The sequence below is a fragment of the Tiliqua scincoides genome, chromosome 1 (genome assembly GCF_035046505.1).
Source record: "Tiliqua scincoides isolate rTilSci1 chromosome 1, rTilSci1.hap2, whole genome shotgun sequence".
In the NCBI taxonomy this organism is placed as follows: Eukaryota; Metazoa; Chordata; class Lepidosauria; order Squamata; family Scincidae; genus Tiliqua; species Tiliqua scincoides.
The window spans coordinates 73,163,905-73,183,421 of NC_089821.1; the positions used below are offsets into that span (position 1 = coordinate 73,163,905).

General features: G+C 44.0%; 1 protein-coding gene across 1 annotated transcript in view; it reads left to right on the forward strand.

The window, feature by feature from the left end:
• TNS1 (tensin 1) overlaps positions 1–19,517 on the forward strand; it is a 365,505-nt gene that overhangs the window by 208,833 nt on the left and 137,155 nt on the right. Inside the window, exon 4 of the mRNA XM_066611663.1 lies at positions 16,874–16,912. Within this exon, the coding sequence (XP_066467760.1) occupies positions 16,874–16,912 (39 nt within the window). The remainder of the gene's footprint in view (positions 1–16,873; positions 16,913–19,517) is intronic.

The window sequence follows — 19,517 nt, forward strand, 5'->3', positions numbered from 1 at the left end:
CTGGCTGTGTTCAACTGAAAATAGGCAGGTAAAGAGTTAAAACATAAAAAGAGTGTATTGAAACATACAGAAAAGTGTGGGATGTGTAATACATGGAGGGGAGAAGAAAGCAAGCTGATTTGGAAAATGGCTTGAGTAATGGATGGACCCAGATGCTGATATTTCAGGCAAATTTAAAATCTTGCAATAATTCCCTAGTTCATCTCAACTCACTGGTCCCTAATTGTACTTACCCAGGGCCTCAGCTTTTTGAATGCAACTCTACCTCTCTGATCCCTAGACAGATTCCTCTGAGAGATCCAAATCAAAACATACCAAGCATCCTTGGGCTTGACTTTTACGTAGCCTGGATTCAGCAATGTCATTGTCCTATCTCACAGGATGTTTTACCACCACCTGGTCATCTCTGGCTTGGTCAAGTGGACCTGGCTTCCCAATCAGCAGGCCGGAGAGCTGGATAAGGTCAGTTTTCTCACTGGATCCACATGAGGAACGAAAGGATTACACGCAGCATAACCTGTTTGCTTGTAGTAGTGTTGATTTCAAAGAGTCACAGGGAAAATGGAGAGAACACAGTAATCACAAGTTTTTACACCAGTTTTTATTACTTATATGCATGTGTACTCTTGGTGGTGCACTGGTCAAATCACCTTCCTGCTTAGAAAACTGTTGTAAAACTGGAAGCTTTGACCACTGAATGTTACCACAGTGGCAGTCATGTGCTGGACACCATACCATTCTTGCACAGAAGGCTTACAATGTACACTTGATGGGCAAGTGTTTGCTAATGGGAGAGTGATCTGGGGAGTCACGCAACAGGTAGAGGGAGGTTCAGAGAGTCCTGGCAAGATTTTTGTAAATGAAAAGGTATTAATGAAGGGGTTTGAAGGAGGAGTCTGAAGCCTCTGAGATAAATACAGATATTCATTTTGGACATGGAAGCAGTGACGTCTATCAAAGTTGGCCTATATAGTGGAATGCTCCCTTGTGAGTGGTTCACCATGTTCCCACATGGTAAATGGATCAGCTCATTGGGGACAGGCTGAAAAATCTGGACACATGGTGAACTAATTAGACAATGACTGGTTTACTATATAAGAAAATCAGTTATTCTGTGGGTCTCAATTCCGACTGCTCTGCATCAAAATGATAATCCGAATTGAGCCTCTGTAACAGGCAATGGAAATATGAAATGACCACTGTCAGAGTATCACTTCATATACCTTAGTACCTTGCACTGTTGGGTGACTTGGTTTAGCAATCAACCAGAAGTATGGGAAAGCAGTACCATACAAGGAGATACTAGCGTTCACAAGATTTTGTCTTTTTGAAAGCCCTTGTTTGGACTTCATGCAGACCCCATTTATCTCCTGGTCTTCCCTTTAGATCACAATCCCAAAGTCATTTGCAGATGGCCAATGCATTAATTTGACCTAAACATTTATCCTAAAAATCCTATTCTTGGAAGTGCCCTTAGAAAGTGACTTAAGGAACAAAGGGAGTTATTCGTCAGAATCCATGCCCAACTCCTCTTGAAATCCATAAGATTTAAGTGCTTAAGCCATGAGCTTAAGGTACATTGCTTTCAGTGGAACTTGGGCTTCCTCATCTGACATCCTTGTTCATTAGAAAAGTAACCCAAGAATGTATGGCTTACAAGACAGATGTATACTTCATCCACTATGTTGACTGGATCACCACCTGACCAGATTGTGGCAATATGGAGAATACCACAGTGGTGGTTGTGGTGGTGTGTGCGAGAGAGATGATGATTATTGGCTCAGTTGAACACATGCTTGTCTTCTTGGGGCACAGCACCTCAAAGCAGTGTGTTACTTCTTTTTCACAAAGTTCATTCTTTTAAATCTCTATCTGCAAGGTTTTCCAGAACCTTGTTTTTATTACTTTTCATCACACTGTTGCTAGTGCCCATTTGAAAACGTGTACACCAGACTCCAGTAGTACCCTATATAATGAGAAGAATCACATGTCTGTGGCTCTACATGAATCACATCTCGGCAAACAAACAAACAGCAGTAGTTTTTATACTGCCCTGTTCCAGCTGTGTGCTCGCTCCCAAAACATTTCCAGCTAAGCAACTTCAAACAGTCAGGTGATGGCATCATCCCATGACCTCTAAGAACAATATTTCCCTTGCATTTTTTTCTTCCTGTCCCAGTGTTACAGGAGGAAAAATCTATATAAGGGAAGGAATCAGCAGTTAAGAACAAATGGAGCGGAGCTGTGATCAGCTCTCCAGGAATGGCACAGACCAAAGGAGGATAAGAGTTACGGGTAGTTTGATGGATGAGAATGGGCAGTATTTCCAAGCCAGATGAGTAATAGCAAGTTCTCTCAGTACCACAGTGCTCTGCCTCTGCACAGTACCTTGGCAAAGGATGAGTGAGCCACTTGGAGCCTGCTTTCCATCAGCACTGCATAGCCCTTATGAAGAGGGAGGTTGCCTTCAGGACTTATAAGGTGCTAGGAGAGTGTGAGGGGGTTAGTGGTGCTATGCTCTGAGTCAGTGTCTGATCCCGTGTTGGTACTGCTGCTACTTGGAAGACTCCAGTGTTTGTTGTGGGCTGAACAGATTTTAAGCTGGGCCAGAGAACAGGCCTTGTTCAACAAAGCAAACTTGGAACAAACCTGAACTAGGCATGAAAGTATATCTGGTTTGATAGAGGGCTTTTTCCCCCTTTCCTCCCAAGGGTTTTATTTACTGCAAGGGCTCCTCAGTACCCTCAAGCCACATACTCGCTGAGCTGCACTTGCCCTTGTCTCTTTATTGTCTGTGCGGTATAAAGGGATGAAAGCAAGACTAGTGTGACACCCATTCTGTGTGCAAGCAAATGTACATTTCTAAGACAAGATTGTTCTAGAGCTCATGGTATCGCCCTATTCAGGTGGCTTTCCTAGTGCTGTTGTTTTGGTGTTACAAAACTCAGGAAGAAATGGGGGTACATCTACATGGGTACATCTTTAGATTAGAGGTCAGTTTGAGTCAGAATCAGGAAACCAAGGTTGATCTGTTTTGCACATTTACTGGGGACTACGCCCCATTAAACATGATGGGACTTCTGATTAAACATGCAAAGACCTGCACTGCTAGATGCTGTGGTAGATGTTTTGCTGCCACTTTGTATTTGTACCTGATTACCTGTTGAACACTGACTCGCACCTGATAATTTTGTCACTGGTAAGGATGCTGGTAGACAGCTGGTGCTGTTGCAATAGATGGTAGCAGGTGGCTACCCGCCTACCCATATGGTTAGCATTAGCTATGTGTCCATGCATGATAACTGGAAGAATTAGATCTTGTAGTTTTTAATTCCTTGGTATATGGTGCAAGGAGCTAACTTAATAATATGGAGTTTGTTGTGTTGATGTGATCCACAGGCAGGACTCAGGAGGACAGGAATATATTTCCACTGACTGTTTTAACACCAACTTCAAGCATTTTTGGAGATCCTCATGTTTATGACTGAAGCAAGTAAGATATATTGGGAAGACACGATCGGGGTTGATAGATGTTTTGTTTGCATTATTCCTAGAATGTTACAAATTTGAATGTTCACATGGAGTGATCCGCCACCATTCTTTCAGAACTAAGAAGAAATTCAAAAAGGCAGAGAACAATATAAGTTTATTGAAACAACTGGGCCAAAAAAAATTTGAGCATATAATTGGAAAAGAAAATGCTGTTATTAACAAGACAGGAAAATGTTACCAGTGCTAGACCAAATTATCTCTGGGATCATCCTGATTTCTTTGTCTTGGTAATCTGCATCTACTCTGGAACAACCATTCCAACCCAGGTCAGAATATCAGTCTTGTGCTATGCAGTTCACTCCTCCGACTATCTGGTGCCACTTGATGTACCTGCTTCGTTATTTTAGCTTAGATCGCTTGTGCTAATTTTTCCATTGCTTCTCCTGCAGCATAAATTCACTTCTCCAGTCCTGGAATATGAGAACGGTGTGCTATCAACACTGCTTTGTGTTTGGCTTGCAGGCTGATGGATTCCATGCGCACTGTGGCTTTCATGCTGGGCCAGCAATCAGAAGTGCTGCAGACACTAGGGAGCTTTGGTGGAGTGCAGATTATGAGGAGGTTTATTTGAAGGTTTTCAGGGCCATTAATGAGATAGGCAACACGGAACAAACATAGTTAGCAGATGGCTAAGGAAAGGTCATGATCAAAGTGAGTCCCCTTCCTTATTAGTGGCTAGCAACCAGAGTGAAATTCCCATTCATCAGCTTGCTGCAGAGGACAGAGAAAGATTTGCCTGTGTGTTATGGTATTTCTGACTCTTTTAGGTAAATGGTCAGGGCAAGAGTGTTCAAGGGGCACTGGAGTTCAGGGCAAGCACTACTATGCATTCCCAGGGACTAGAGATGGGCTAGTAGAAACCTGAGAGTTACCTTTGATGTGTAGAGTGCCTGGGGAAAAACAGCTATAGGGTATTGGTAGGGTTTGTACTACATTTGGAGAGTAATGAGGTTGAGCTAGACCTTGCAAAATATTGGTTCTATATACATTCTCTGGGGGAAAGAAAACCTAGAATTAACCCCAAGGAGTCTTGAGAATCTGTGTATAATATGGATTTTTAACCTGTATTCTTAATTGCGGCATCAGAAAGTAATATTAACCCACATTGTGTTCTCTGGTGGACATTGCCTGCATTGTCCACTCTCTTTAGGAGATTGAACCCATTTTTATAAACATATTAAGTGTTTTCTAAACAAGGATTTTATTAGGCTATCAGTAATGTTCACAGAATGATGTATATGTGTACAGATAGCTCCAGAATGAATTGTAAAGTTAACTGATGGATTTACTTCAGTAAATTGGAGTTGTCATCATATCAAGTGGGGTCTGTATTTCATACGTGAAAGCAAAGACAAGACACCAGATAGCAAAATCACGTGACAATGAACTATGTTCGCCTTGTATACAATTCACAAGCCAGTCCTGCTGGGCCGTGCACTGATGGAACTCATATTCTGTCAGTGTCTGACCCAGGCCACTGGCTCGGCACCTTCTGTAAAGGCGTGTGGGCTGGGATTGCCATTGCAATTGACTGTTGTCTGCTGGTGCAAGACAGCATCCCCTGGAGCCTCCACTGGAGCAAGTAAGTCAGCGGAGGGGGTGATCTGGGGTGGGGATGGGGATTGGGGCCAGCTGGGGGAGTGTTGAGGGTGAATTGGAGATGGGTATCAGTGGCAACCAGATTTGGCATGCCCCTTTGGACTCAAATTTATGCCAGCCAAAGAGTTGCTGCAGATTCCACTAGGCCCATTAGGGACAAGACAGTGGTAGAAGAGGTAAGTTAAAAAGTTTTTTACCTCTTACCTCTCCATTGCTGCCTGGCCCCTGGCCGGCTCATAGCATGCAGCAGAGGTTGCGCTAGCTTTGTTGCATGCTCTGGGCCAGCCCAGGATAGGCTGTCAGCTAAGCCAGCAGATATGATACCCAAACATTGAAAGTGCTTCTCTTCAGTTGTTCTGTGTTCTTCACAGTTATAAAAATTTCCTTTCTTCTGATGGAAAACAATGTTATCAGAAGCAGTAATTGATGTATGCTTTATTGGGTTACCAACTTCTGCTGGTGGCATCAAAAAGTAGAAATGAAAATGCCACCTGGCTCTTGCATTTTTGGCTCTATACTCAAGTAAAACTCAGTTGGCCCTACCATTCCAGGATAATTTCAACCCCTTTCCACATGGTAGATGAACCAGAGGCATTTTCTAAAACTTTCATGGGTAACAGGATATATTGGTTGTGGAAAAAAATACAGGACATTAATGTTGTATATTATAGTTGCTTTTAGTGAAATGTTTATTATTGTGATGTTTCATTTGACCTCTCAGAGTACCATGGATTAAATATGCAATATCATGCCTCTCAATATGCAAGACGTGTTATGCAACATCATGGAGATAAGGAACCTTTAACGAACTTCATGCTGACATATGTATAAAATATTCTCCAGGAGAAGAGCATTGCTTAAATCTCATCGCAATATACGTACAGGTTGAATGGAATTTATCTATGTACTTTGGAATCTGGTCTGGTGCAGGCCTCCATTTTCCCCTCCGCAATTCATTTCATACATAATTGTATGAAAAAAAATTGACTTTAAAATAATTAATCTAACCGCTTGCCTAACATCTGAGCTGACTTTATTCTCCAGTCATGGCATACGTGACATCTGTGTGCCAGCCACAAGTGCCATCAAGAATTTGCTGAACTCTTGATGTACAAACACAGAAGTGGCAAACACAGAGACAAAAATAAGAGTGTTTTACACAAGTCTTCTGATTCATATTAATTCTTGTGGGATCTTCAGGATTGAAGTTCCTTGTTGATATATTTCAATTTTAGACTAAAAAAAATTCCATGGGAGTGAGCCCTTAAAAGGCACATAGTGCATGAACCACATTCCCCCAAGGACGGATGCCAAGGCTTTCTTGTGTCTGTGCATGTGGTTTGTGTACATGAGTTTCGTCTTTGAGTGTGTGTTAATTAACAAAAACTGGGACCAGATGAACTAGATTCCTGTCCTTTGCCCCCATTCAAACTCCTTCAGGGCTAAGTTTCAATTTTATCTATCAGGGCTAAGTTTCAATTTTACCACTAGAATGGATTTATAGGTAAACTACATGTCCTATATTTAAATAAGAGTTGCTCCCTCTCTTAATGTAGTACAGTGGGCCCTCCTTATTCGTGGGCTTGATACCTGCAGATTTGAATATCTGCAGATACTGAGCCCACTGGTGGAGGCCTCAGCAGGCCTCCGGGACTTCAGGTTTGCCACCCCCTCTGGTTGTTTTCATTATATGCGGAATCTGGTATCCGTGGGGGGTCTTGAAATTGTTCCCATGTGGATACTGAGGTTCCACTGTACTGTGCTTTATTCCTTAGCTTTACAAACTTACATATTTTTATGTGTAAAAATAAAAAGTACATTTTTACTTTTACTACAGCTTTACAAAAATACATATCAAACACAGCAGATGCTCCTTATTTTAGAAGACTTCAGCTCCATGGAATGCAACAGAAGGTTTTGAAGTGCTCTTTATTTTCCTAAATTACTCTCTCTCTGGTGGCAGGAGAGCCAAATAGATGTTGAACCCTTTTGAAAGAAGAGCTTCCTCTGGAAGCTCATAAGCTTGGTATGACAAGGGTGGCTATCCCCTAAGTTTTGTCTTAAGCATTTAGTATTTAATCACAGATGTTCTGCCTCTGAACCTGGAGGGTTCATTTAGTACTCATAGCTAACAGCAGTTTATAAAGTTAAGCTTTATGCATTTGTCAAATTCTTTTGAAAAGTTATACCCATCTTTGGACAGTGAATTCCGTACACCACACATGGTATGAAGAAATAATTTGTTTTGCCTTTTGTGAAACTGATCCATAGCAGGTTGAAAACTCCAAATGCCACATAACTCTGCTATGATTGCACAAATCACTGTATAGTGAAGTGTGCCTTTTTGTCCAATTTGTGGGATTTTCAGAGGCAACTGGTAGACCACTGTGGAAATCAAGATGCTTGGGCCTTTTACCTGCTCAAGCAGGACTTTCTTATTTGAAAGAAAGCAATCATTCTGATGTCTGAGTGAAGTTGTGACAGGTGTGCTATAGGAACCCAAGAAGGTGCTTCTGAAATGTTGGTCTGTCTTCTTCCTCCTCTCCCCTGTGCAATTGCCTGGAGATGCTGTGTAAACACAGTCTCTTCCTTGAGCCAAAATCTCTCCCTGCTTGTAACTCACAAGTGGGTCCAAGCAGAACATTCCTTGCGCGATGTGGATCAGGGCCAGCCCTGAAGGCTAGGAGAAGGTCCTTTTATGGTAGCATTTCTCCATTAGAATTTTTTTTTAAAAAAAGAAGCCACAACCGTTCAACCCATAACAAAACAGAGGGGAGAACATGAACACAACCCCTGGAATGTGTGCAGTGTTGGCCAGGAAACAGTAATGTTGAACAGTAATGTTACAGGGAGCCCTTGGGTGGGAAGGCAGATCAAATAATTAGGAGTGCGAAAACCTCTTCTCTGCTCTCAGTGAGATGATAATGCAGGAATGCATGTCTAAGGGGCAGGGCACGGCATGCAAAGGGAAGAGTAAACATTTTCCTATACAGCGTTGTTTGGTAACTTGGTGAATAAACTTTTTTGAGAGGGGAAGCAAATAGTTTTGGAGAGTTAGAGTGAGGGAAACATTCTTTGTTATATATTTTCAACTGTTGGCTAATTATTAGCTAATTAGTTATAAACAACAACTGTGACTTTATTGCATTGAAACATGATCAGTAGGCCCTGCTAATCTAGTGATAGATGTGACTGCTGCCACTCTTTGTTCTTTCTCTGTGGCTTAATTTCCAGAGCTCAGTTTTGTTTGGTGGCCAGAAACAAAACACCTTGTGATGTTCTAGGGGCAACATCTACTCCTTTGCATTTAGCTACCTAGCCATCCTTTTGCTATGTTGATAATGTATTTGTGGTTTGCAACTGGGGATGTGGTCTCCTCACTAATGGCTTCTTGTATGGTAACCCAGAATGCATTGGGCGCATTTCATGGACCACAGAGAGAGACCTGGTAGCATTTTGGTAAGTCTAGCTACTTCTCCGTGACTGTTTGGAGATGACTGGAAAGCAAAAAGGTATTAAAATGTTAACAACACCTTTATAAATGTACATGCCTACCTTTTCTGTGATGATATTAAAAGAAATGATCAAAAGCGATTTCCTGAGATGCATACCATTTGGCTAAATGTAGCTAAACAGCGATCACCCCAAAAGGTTAATCCTGTCTATCTTCTGATGGAGGCCTTAAAACTCTTCTGATTCCCCCAAATTCCACTCTTTCAAGTTTTAATGTAGAGTATTCACCAGACATTCTTTAAATATATGTACAGTTGTGTGTCGCTGAACAACAGGGTTGTGTTCTTGCACCCCCGTTGTCAAGTGAAGCCAATGTTAAACATTGTCACCTGTTCAGAGCCTCCGGAGCTGAGGGAAGCTGCACTCCCCTTGCCTCCGGAGGCTTTTCTGAGCCCAACAGAGGCTATGTGTGTCCGCGCACAGCCTTTGCAAGGCTCAGAATGATCGAAAAGGCAAAAAAAAACAACAACAACTTCCGGTTTCGTTGAGAAAATGGAAGTGACTTGTTTGCCTCATAAGGCAGTCTGAGGCCTGGGGAAGCCAGGGTCCTGGCCTTCCCTGGGCCTCAGAATGCCTTATAAGGTGAAAAACATCACTTCTGGTTTCCCTAGGAAACTGGAAGTTGCTATTTTTCAGCCATTCTGAGGCTTTGTGCAGAAGCGCATAGCTTCTGCAGGGATCAGAAAAGCCCCCAGAGGTGAGGGGAGCACAGCTTCCCTCAGCTCCAGAGGCTGGGGGGGGGGAACAGTGATCGGCAATGGCCCATGCAGCCCGTTGTTGGTTGGAACATCGCTAAGCGACATTCACCTGTATATTTATGGAATATTCACTGTATATCTTTTTGTCGGATAATATTTGAAATGAAATATCAACGTTACATTCAAAATACTAAGCCAAGAACATACGAAAAGTTCTCTTGGGTCAGGCCAAAAGTCCCTCTAGTCCAGCATTCTGTTTCTTACCGAGTCCAGAAGCTGCCTCGGAAAAGCCCACCAGCAGGAAGGACTTAAAAGCCTTACCAAAATTTGATATTGGACAGTATTTCATATAATGAACTTGCAATAGCATTTCATGTTGGACAGTTTGAGCAATTTCATATATAATGCCTGTCAGAATCTAAAAAGCCTAAAAAATGGCAATTTTTGAAATAAAAATTCACACCTGCTCATTTAAGGGCGTTTGGTTTCATATCTCTTTTCTGGGAAAAGAGACTGTTTCTTTCCATGAGAATGGCAGAGAAAGCCTGTAACTAGTTTAAAGCGTGACAGTGGGAATTTTGAATAATTTCAAATATTTGCAAATATTCAGTTTGAGCCCTAGTGTATTCAGGCAAACAAAAAAGCAGTTTTTCAGTTAAGTTGAACTGAAAGCAGAAAGCAGTATTTTAAGGCCAGAACAGACCAAGATTAAGGCTGTGATCCTGTACACCAGGGGTGCTCAAACTTTCAACTTTAGGGATGCTGGACCTTTAACAAGTGTATAGAAGAGAGAATTGCAGCAGGTGCAACTTGTCATCCCACAGATGACAAGCTATACCTGCTGAAATTCTCTCTTCTATACACTTGTTAAAGGTCCAGCATCCCTAAAGTTGAAAGTTTGAGCACCCCTGCTGTACACACTTACTTGGGAATAAGTTCTGTTTCATACAAGTTACTTCTAGTAGATAGAATTGTGCTGTAAAAGGGAGCATCATTACTAAGTAGGGAAAATGTCAGTTGGCTGGATTACATGCAAGTAGTTGCATGTATAAGGTGGTATGTTACTGCTTGGCAAATGGTCGTTTGTGTTCCCCATTTATCCTCCTTGTATTGGTGCTCTTCAAATTATTACTCTTCACTAAGCAATAAACCAGTAAGAGCTAATGTATTTAAGGTTGCAATCCTAACCTCACTTTCCTGGGAGTAAGTCCCATTGAACAAAATAGGACTTACTTCTGAGTAGACCTGGTTAGGATTGTGCCCCAAGAGTGTCTTCCACGAATGGAAGATACTACCATTCACATTGGTGGTGTGAGGAGGGATTTTTCACCTATCTCCTCTTAATTCTGCAGGGTACTGTACTGTACCTTATGCAGTCTTGTTTTGGGCAGCCACTGGCCCCTCAGAGCAGATTTTTGGTGAGCACAGAGGGCTGATGGACCAAGGAGACAGTGGGGATGTTTGCTTTTGTGAGTGTCCTTGTGTGTGTGAGCTCCTTAAGCTACAGAGGAAGCCAATATCTTTGCTACCAAACCGATTCTTCCACTCTTGCACACATTTTCTTTGGTACAGCAGGGACACAATTCGACCTGCATTCTAATAGCAGCTGAATAGTGGCTCTGCTGCTGCAATTGAAGAGCTAACTGCTTGATTCTGTTCCTGGCTGCTACCTTCCTAGTGTGATTTCTGGTACCTTATTTCAAGAATCCAGTTTTGATTTTCCAACTCTATGCTGCTTTCATGAGGAGGGTAACATCTGTTGCCATTTGGGAATAGTTTAGTTGTTGCTTTTGAAAATGATTGCATTACATGGCAGACAATGAGTTAAATATTGTCGTGTAGCACAAAATGTTGAGACACAAGTTGCAAAATTAATTCTTAGCCATTAAACTTTTTCAAACAAACTGTAGGTTGGGTAAACAGTACAATTTGCCTGAAATTCTGGGGGAGAAGGTTTCCTGCTTAGAAGGCCTTAGTGCAGTGGTTCTCACACATTTAGCACCGGGACCCAGTTTTTAGAATGACCCACAGGAAGTGATGTCATGTCTGGATGACATCATCAAGCTGAAAAAAAATTAACAATCTTAGCCTGCAATCCTACCCACACTTACCCAGGAGTAAGTGATATTGACTATCATTGTTGAAAGAATATACAGGTGCAACCTATTTATCCACGGATTTTTTAATCAACCATGGATTTGTCTCAACTCCAATAGGGTGGGGGGAACTGAAAGTCAAACACAACTTTGCCCAAAACACTACAAAAAGACTCTGTCTCACCCAGGCAGGGAAATGGCCCTGGAGCCATGGAAGAGGTTCCCCTTTCAATAGAACAGTCAGACTCCTGGAGCCCCTGAGGCAGCAGAGAGGCTGAAGAGGGGAAGGGGGGGCAGAAAACCTCTGTAGCCAGAGCACGTGCAGCAAGGTGGAGTGCTCTCCATCTCTCTCACTCACACACACACAGGGGCAGGTGCGGTAGCAACAGTGGGGATTGCTTTAAAAAACCCAGGGAGTGTTTCCCAATTCCCCCCCCCCCTTCAAACTGAGATGGTGCAGGCTCTCCGTGCTCCAGCCTATGGAAACAAAACAGCCCAGCAACCAAGTCTTCCCAGCAAGTCAAAGCAGGAGATTTAGGCTACAATCCGATCCACACTTTCCTGGGAGTAAGCCCCATTGACTAGAATGGGACTTATTTCTGAGTAGGCAGGCATAGGACTGGACTCTTAAAAGCTCAGCATCCCACCTGTGAAAGAAGCAGGACAGCTGGGGAGGGCTGAGTATGGAGTAGGGGGGGGGGAGGCGATTGAGAACCTCTGCCTTAGTTTCCTTCCAGCCCCAAGTGTCAGGCTGCAGTGTATTTGCGTAACTCTATGCAATTTAGCACAGAACTCACACGTATAATAGGCTCCACTTGTACATAGTAGCTTGTTTAAAAGTGCCAGTCTGTAACATTTCCCCAAATGCAGTCACAAACCATGTAGCATCAAGTCTAATATATCAAAAATAAAATATTGAAATGAATGGGGACCCACCTGAAATTGGCTCACGACCCACCTAGTGGGTCCTGACCCTCAGTTTGAGAAACACTGCTTTAGAGTGCAATCCTAACCAACTTTCCAGCACTAGCATAGCTGTGCCAGTGGGGCATGTACTGCATCCTGCAGTTGGGGGGCAGTCATGGAGGCCTCCTCAAGGTAAGGCAATGTTTGTTCCCTTAACTCAGAATTACATTGCCCTTATGTCTGTGCTGGAAAGTGGGTTAGGATTGCTCCCTTAGTGTGTTTGTTTGGAGACACAGGACAGTTATTTGGGCAAAATGAACCACACTGCAAGGTTGGGAGGTGCGGAGAGGAAGAAGGATTCTATTTTTCTTTAATAAGCAGTAACAGGCTGGATCAAATTCAGATCCAGGGTAGTGATGGCTACGTCAGCTAGGCTAGGATGTTGCCTGCAGTCATGTTCAGAGGGTATTTGCTTGCCTCACTTAAGAGCATTTGTCATTTAAGAGCATTTGGTTTCATGCCTCTTGTCTGGGAAAAGAGGCAATTTCTTTCCACGAGAATGGATGAAAAAGCCTGAAACTAAACTAGTGATAATACGTACTTCTATGTGCTTTCACAGTTTCAGTGTGTTAATGCCCTCTACTGTTGAGCAGTCAACAATATAACTTATAGTTTTTCTGTTTACAACAGTAAGGATTGTGAGCATTCTCTCTATAGCAGAAGCAAAACCAGAGAAAAAGATTTAGAACTGGCACATGATAATAGAACACTTCCCAAGGACAAAAGACCAAATGCAATTGTCTCTGGAAATGATTGAAAAGTATAACTTGGCTGGACCTGGTGTTTACTTGGCATTCATGGAAAAACTCTTTCCCCCATACTCTTTTGTTCTTCTACAAATATTCAGTAACATGGGGGTTTAATTAACTGGATATGAAGTTCCGTGGCCAACTCTTCTTGAGTTTTATGATGGGTTTTACAAGTGCTTAATGGTTGTTGTTTTGCTTCCCCAAAAGGGACACTGTATGGTATGGTGGATCAGAAGGTTGAGTTTGGATGTGGGAGGAACTTCTGCTTGCCTAGGAAGCTCACTGGGTGGCCTTGGGCAAGTTACTATCTTTAGCCTACTTTACAGGATTGTTGAGAAGATAAATGCAGTAAGAATTTTTAAGCGAACTATACACTGTAAAGTTTCATAGTAAGACAACAACCCCAATTAACAACAACAACGATGCAGCTGCTGGAGTCCCATAGTCTTTGGCAAATGGTTTTTGGCAAACTGTTGCTCCTTCATTCTCAAAGTTAATGATTGTCCAGGAAAAACGCTGCAATCCATTTTTGCAAAATAAAGAATGCAAATAAAAAAACCACAATTGAAAATGTAATGTATTTAAAATCTGATTGTTCTTGAAGGATGCCAAAAGATGATATAGCTAGTGTTGGACTCCTCCACCAACTTTGAGAAGATGATAGAACATCTGCATAACAAACACAATTTGGAGGCAGACCACCCGTATGCTTCAGATAGTCAGGAAAAGTCACCTCCTAACCTTGTAGAGCTGGCACAATGCACGACCATTGTCCCATTCATTGTCTACCTATTGTCCTTTTCCTGTTACTTTAAGGCACACTGATTTTTGTCAGTTTTCAAATAGACAAGTTTTCAGATGGAATTGGTTTCTCTGTTGTCAAGCTGCTGTTTTTTCCCCCCAAGTTATTTATTTAAAAAAGGGGATTCAGGCTGAAATATAAGACCTGTGCACTTCTGCATTGCCTCTGCTTCAGGTAATCCAGCTTCCTGCCAATCACCTTTTGCTTCATAATATGCACTTGGCTGGTCATGGTTATTCCATTACATAAGAACATAAGAACATAAGAACAGCCCCACTGGATCAGGCCATAGGCCCATCTAGTCCAGCTTCCTGTATCTCACAGCGGCCCACCAAATGCCCCAGGGAGCACGCCAGATAACAAGAGACCTCGTCCTGGTGCTCTCCCCTACATCTGGCATTCTGACTTAACCCATTCCTAAAATCAGGAGGTTGCGCATACACATCATGGCTTGTACCCCATAATGGATTTTTCCTCCAGAAACTCGTCCAATCCCCTTTTAAAGGCGTCTAGGCTAGACGCCAGCACCACATCCTGTGGCAAGGAGTTCCACAGACTGACCACGCGCTGAGTAAAGAAATATTTTCTTTTGTCTGTCCTAACCCGCCCAACACTCAATTTTAGTGGATGTCCCCTGGTTCTGGTATTATGTGAGAGTGTAAAGAGCATCTCCCTATCCACTCTGTCCATCCCCTGCATAATTTTGTATGTCTCAATCATGTCCCCCCTCAAGCGTCTCTTTTCTAGGCTGAAGAGGCCCAAACGCCGTAGCCTTTCCTCATAAGGAAGGTGCCCCAGCCCCATAATCAGCTTAGTCGCTCTCTTTTGCACCTTTTCCATTTCCACTATGTCTTTTTTGAGATGCGGCGACCAGAACTGGACACAATACTCCAGGTGTGGCCTTACCATCGATTTGTACAACGGCATTATAATACTAGCCGTTTTGTTCTCAATACCCTTCCTAATGATCCCAAGCATAGAATTGGCCTTCTTCACTGCCGCCGCACATTGGGTCGACACTTTCATCGACCTGTCCACCACCACCCCAAGATCTCTCTCCTGATCTGTCACAGACAGCTCAGAACCCATCAGCCTATATCTAAAGTTTTGATTTTTTGCCCCAATGTGCATGACTTTACACTTACTGACATTGAAGCGCATCTGCCATTTTGCTGCCCATTCTGCCAGTCTGGAGAGATCCTTCTGGAGCTCCTCACAATCACTTCTGGTCTTTACCACTCGGAAAAGTTTGGTGTCGTCTGCAAACTTAGCCACTTCACTGCTCAACCCTGTCTCCAGGTCATTTATGAAGAGGTTGAAAAGCACCGGTCCCAGGACAGATCCTTGGGGCACACCGCTTTTCACCTCTCTCCATTGTGAAAATTGCCCATTGACACCCACTCTCTGCTTCCTGGCCTCCAACCAGTTCTCAATCCACGAGAGGACCTGTCCTCTAATTCCCTGACTGTGGAGTTTTTTCAGTAGCCTTTGGTGAGGGACCATGTCAAACGCCTTCTGAAAGTCCAGATATATAATGTCCACGGGTTCTCCCGCATCCACATGCCTGTTGACCTTTTCAAAGAATTCTATAAGGTTTGTGAGGCAAGACTTACCCTTACAGAAGCCATGCTGACTCTCCCTCAGCAAGGCCTGTTCGTCTATGTGTTTTGAGATCCTATCTTTGATGAGGCATTCCACCATCTTACCCGGTATGGATGTTAGGCTGACCGGCCTATAGTTTCCCGGGTCCCCCCTCTTTCCCTTTTTAAAAATAGGCGTGACATTTGCTATCCTCCAATCTTCTGGTACCGTGGCTGTTTTGAGGGACAAGTTGCATACCTTAGTCAAGAGATCTGCAACTTCATTCTTCAATTCCTTAATAACCCTTGGGTGTATGCCATCAGGGCCCGGTGACTTATTGATCTTTAATTTATCAATGAGGTCTGAAACATCTTCTCTTTTAACCTCTATCTGACTTAACTCCTCGGTTAGGAGGGGCCGTTCGGGCAGCGGTATCTGCCCGAGGTCTTCTGCCGTGAAGACAGATGCAAAGAACTCATTTAATTTCTCTGCCATCTCTAAGTCTCCTTTTATCTCCCCTTTCCCTCCCTCACCATCCAGAGGGCCAACCGCTTCTCTGGCGGGTTTCCTGCTTCTAACATATTTGAAGAAGCTTTTATTATTCCCCTTAATGTTGCTGGCCATGCGTTCCTCATAGTCTCGCTTGGCCTCCCCTATCACCTTCTTACATTTCTTTTGCCACAGTTTATGTTCCTTTTTATTCTCTTCATTAGGGCAAGACTTCCATTTACGGAAGGAAGCTTCCTTGCCCTTCACAGCCTCTCTAACTTGGCTGGTTAGCCATGCGGGCACTCTCCTGGATTTAGTGGAACCCTTCTTTCTTTGCGGTATACACCTCTGCTGGGCCTCTATTACTGTTGTTTTAAGCAGCCTCCATGCACTCTGGAGAGACTGGACTCTTTTTACCCTCCCTTTCAACCTCCTTTTTCAACATTCTTCTATGAATGACAACTTGAAATGGGTCAGGTTGTGTGTATCCTCCCTGACTACAGCCTTGATAAGAGTTTCCAGCCCTGGGCCATTGCTCTGGAAAGCAGGTTTATACGGGTTCTTGCAGTGGGGTCTTGACAGCTCTGTATACTTTGGATCCCTTCCCAAGCAACCACTCAAAGATCTGGCAAAGTTCTCAGTTGCTTAGCGAGAAGGGAACAGTTTCCCAGTGCAGGTGGAACAGCTCAGTATTTGTGCGGCTGTTTATGGATAGTGGTGGTGGTGAAGGAGAGGTTATCCTGCACAACCGTTGCTGACGCTATATCTTCCGTACAACTGCCCAGAAAGATTCTAACACTAGATCTCTTTTTGTGCTTTTTCCTTTAGGCTGCCACGCCTTGCATGCCTGCTGGCAATCATGAGCTGGTAAGTGACCTGTTTCTCCCTTTGGCCACTGCTTTCTAGCTTCTGCTGTCACATTGAATCGTCAAGGCCAACTGCACACAGGTTCCATAAAGATGGGCAAAGATGGGTAATGATTAAGGGTCCAATCCTATCCAATTTTCCAGTGCCAGTGCAGCTGTGCCAATGGGGCGTGTGCTGCATCCTGTGGTGGTGGGGCAGACACAGGGACCTCCTCAAGGTATGGAAACATTTATTTCCTTACCTGAGAGCTGCATTGTGGCTGCACCGGTGCTGTAAAGTTGGATAGGATTGGGCCCTAAGTGAGTAAACGTTCAGTGAGACGCTATGTGTCACCTCTGTAGGACACATCCTCTAAAATATTTACTCTAAGGACAAACTGGATGTTACATTAAATGCAGCAGTGAGCCTAACTGCATTGTGGGAGTAATAGGATTTTTATCTTTGTCCCTGCTGCAGACCTGATCCAGATTGGCCCCTCCCCCCAATCTGGTATTTACTCCAGAAAGGAAGCTCCTGGGAAACTACACCATTAGTTTGGCCCTGAGAGACTTGAAGATAAGTGCAGCCAGAGAGCTGTAAGAGAGAACAGATTTATCCAATCTCTCTCTCTCTCTCTCTCTCTCTCTCTGCCTTTGATTTCCTTTATTTTTAATTGAATTTCTGGACGTTACAGAAATACAACTAGAGGATAAAAGGGGAAAAAAGACAATGTGAATTGAACAAAGTAGGACTTAATAGCTGAGTAAAGATACATAAATCAGGCTGCACAGTTCTTTCCAAAAATGTAGCCCTTAAGTTCTCCAAAATGGAATTTTTCTTCTTGAACATTTATATAATATGTTGATTTTGACATTACATAAGTGCTGTAAAAATGGTCTAAACCAGTAATTCCCAAACTGGTGGATCATGACCCACCAGCCAGGGAAGCACTTAGCTCTGGCCACTTAACGGGCAGGGGGATTGCAGCAATGTGATCCCCAGTATCACGCTGCTGCTAGGGGACGAGGTGGGGTTTCTGGCTTACCTGAAGCCAGCGCCAGCTTCCACGGACACCTCCACAAGGCTCCCCAAGCCTCGAAATGAATAAGAATCATGATCGGAAGTCACTTCTTGGTTTCCAGTTGCGAAACCAGAAGTGGCTTCCGGATGCAATTTTTAAGAAGTGGCTTCCAGATGCAACCCCTGTTTTCGCCCCCCCACCCTCTTCTCTGCCCCCCCGCCCCTGACCCAGAAGTAATTGCGGTGACATGATTGCGGTGACATGATTGCGGTGACAATTACTTCTGCGCAGCTACCTCCTCCGTTCCCCCTTTGAAAAAAGGGGGAATGAAGGAGGCAGCTGAGGCCCTGACGGATCTTTCTGTGCCACTTGTGAGCAGCACAGAAGTCTCCACTCACACAGTTTGGGGTCACTGGAAGCAGCCCCAGATCGCTGCAATGGAGACCACCGTGCCGCTTACAAGCGGTGCGGAAGGCTCCGTCGAGGCCTGGGAAGCGGCACGCATCTCCTCCAAAATCGGAGGAGGTGCATGTTGTTTCCCCTTCGCCTCTGAGGGGCCCCTCAGAGGCGGAGGAGGGGCACCCAGGAGCACTGTGGAGAGGCAGCAGGAAGCTGCCTCTCAGTCAGTACCTGACTGGGCCAACCCCTCTCCCCTCCTCCTTTATAGGAGGATAGGAGATGGGTGCCCTAGAGTGTGAGTGTGATGGGAGTCGCATCTCCCATCATACTGCCTCTCTAGGGTGTCCCTTTCCTCTCCTCTTGAGAGGAGTGGGGGCGGCCCTGTCCGGCGCTGAGGCGCTGCCAGAGAGGCAACTTCTTGCTGCCTCTCCACAATACTCCTAGGCGCTCCTTCTCCGGTGGGGGGGGAGAGGCTCAAGAAGGCGCCCCTGGAGGGTTGGCACCTGGGGCTTTTGCCCTGTTTTCCCCCCTCCAGGTACACCAGTGTACAGCCATCATGTTCTGGAATAAGGCATATTTCTTCAAAACCATTGCCATGAAGCATATGAAATTAACATTCCAGAACAGCGGTTCCAAAATTTTTTAGCATTGGGACTCACCTAAAAAAGAAAGTTTTACTTTACTAGCCGCTCAAACTTCTGTGGCTATAATGATGATTGGGCAGCAGTGCTCCCCCAAGTAGCAAGTTGTTTAACTCTTGATACACATAGCCTAATCTACCCTATCAGTTTCATGAACCACTAGCAATTCGGTTGTGGCCCAGTGGTGGGCCACACTTCGGGAACCACTGCTCCAGAACATTTAGTAGGCACTAAATGGTTTATACTGCTGCTCAGAAAAGATTTGCTAGAGTTTGACTGTATGTTTTGGGATGCAAGATCCTGAAATCCGCCAGTGTTTGACTTGAGATTCTTTTCAACTCCAGATGGAGTGAAGTTATGCATCTTCTCACACTGATCCAAAGCCATTTCTGTATACCAGTGGAACTACTATGGAAGCAGGCTTTCCTGTACCCATCACCCCAGCAGCTCTGTCCTGCAGCAAACAAGGAGTCACTGTAATCAGATCCTGGCGTCCCAGCATTTATAGTGCATTCCAGCATCTTTACTGTCAGTATAACACAATTGTCCTTCTCCCCCTCCCTCT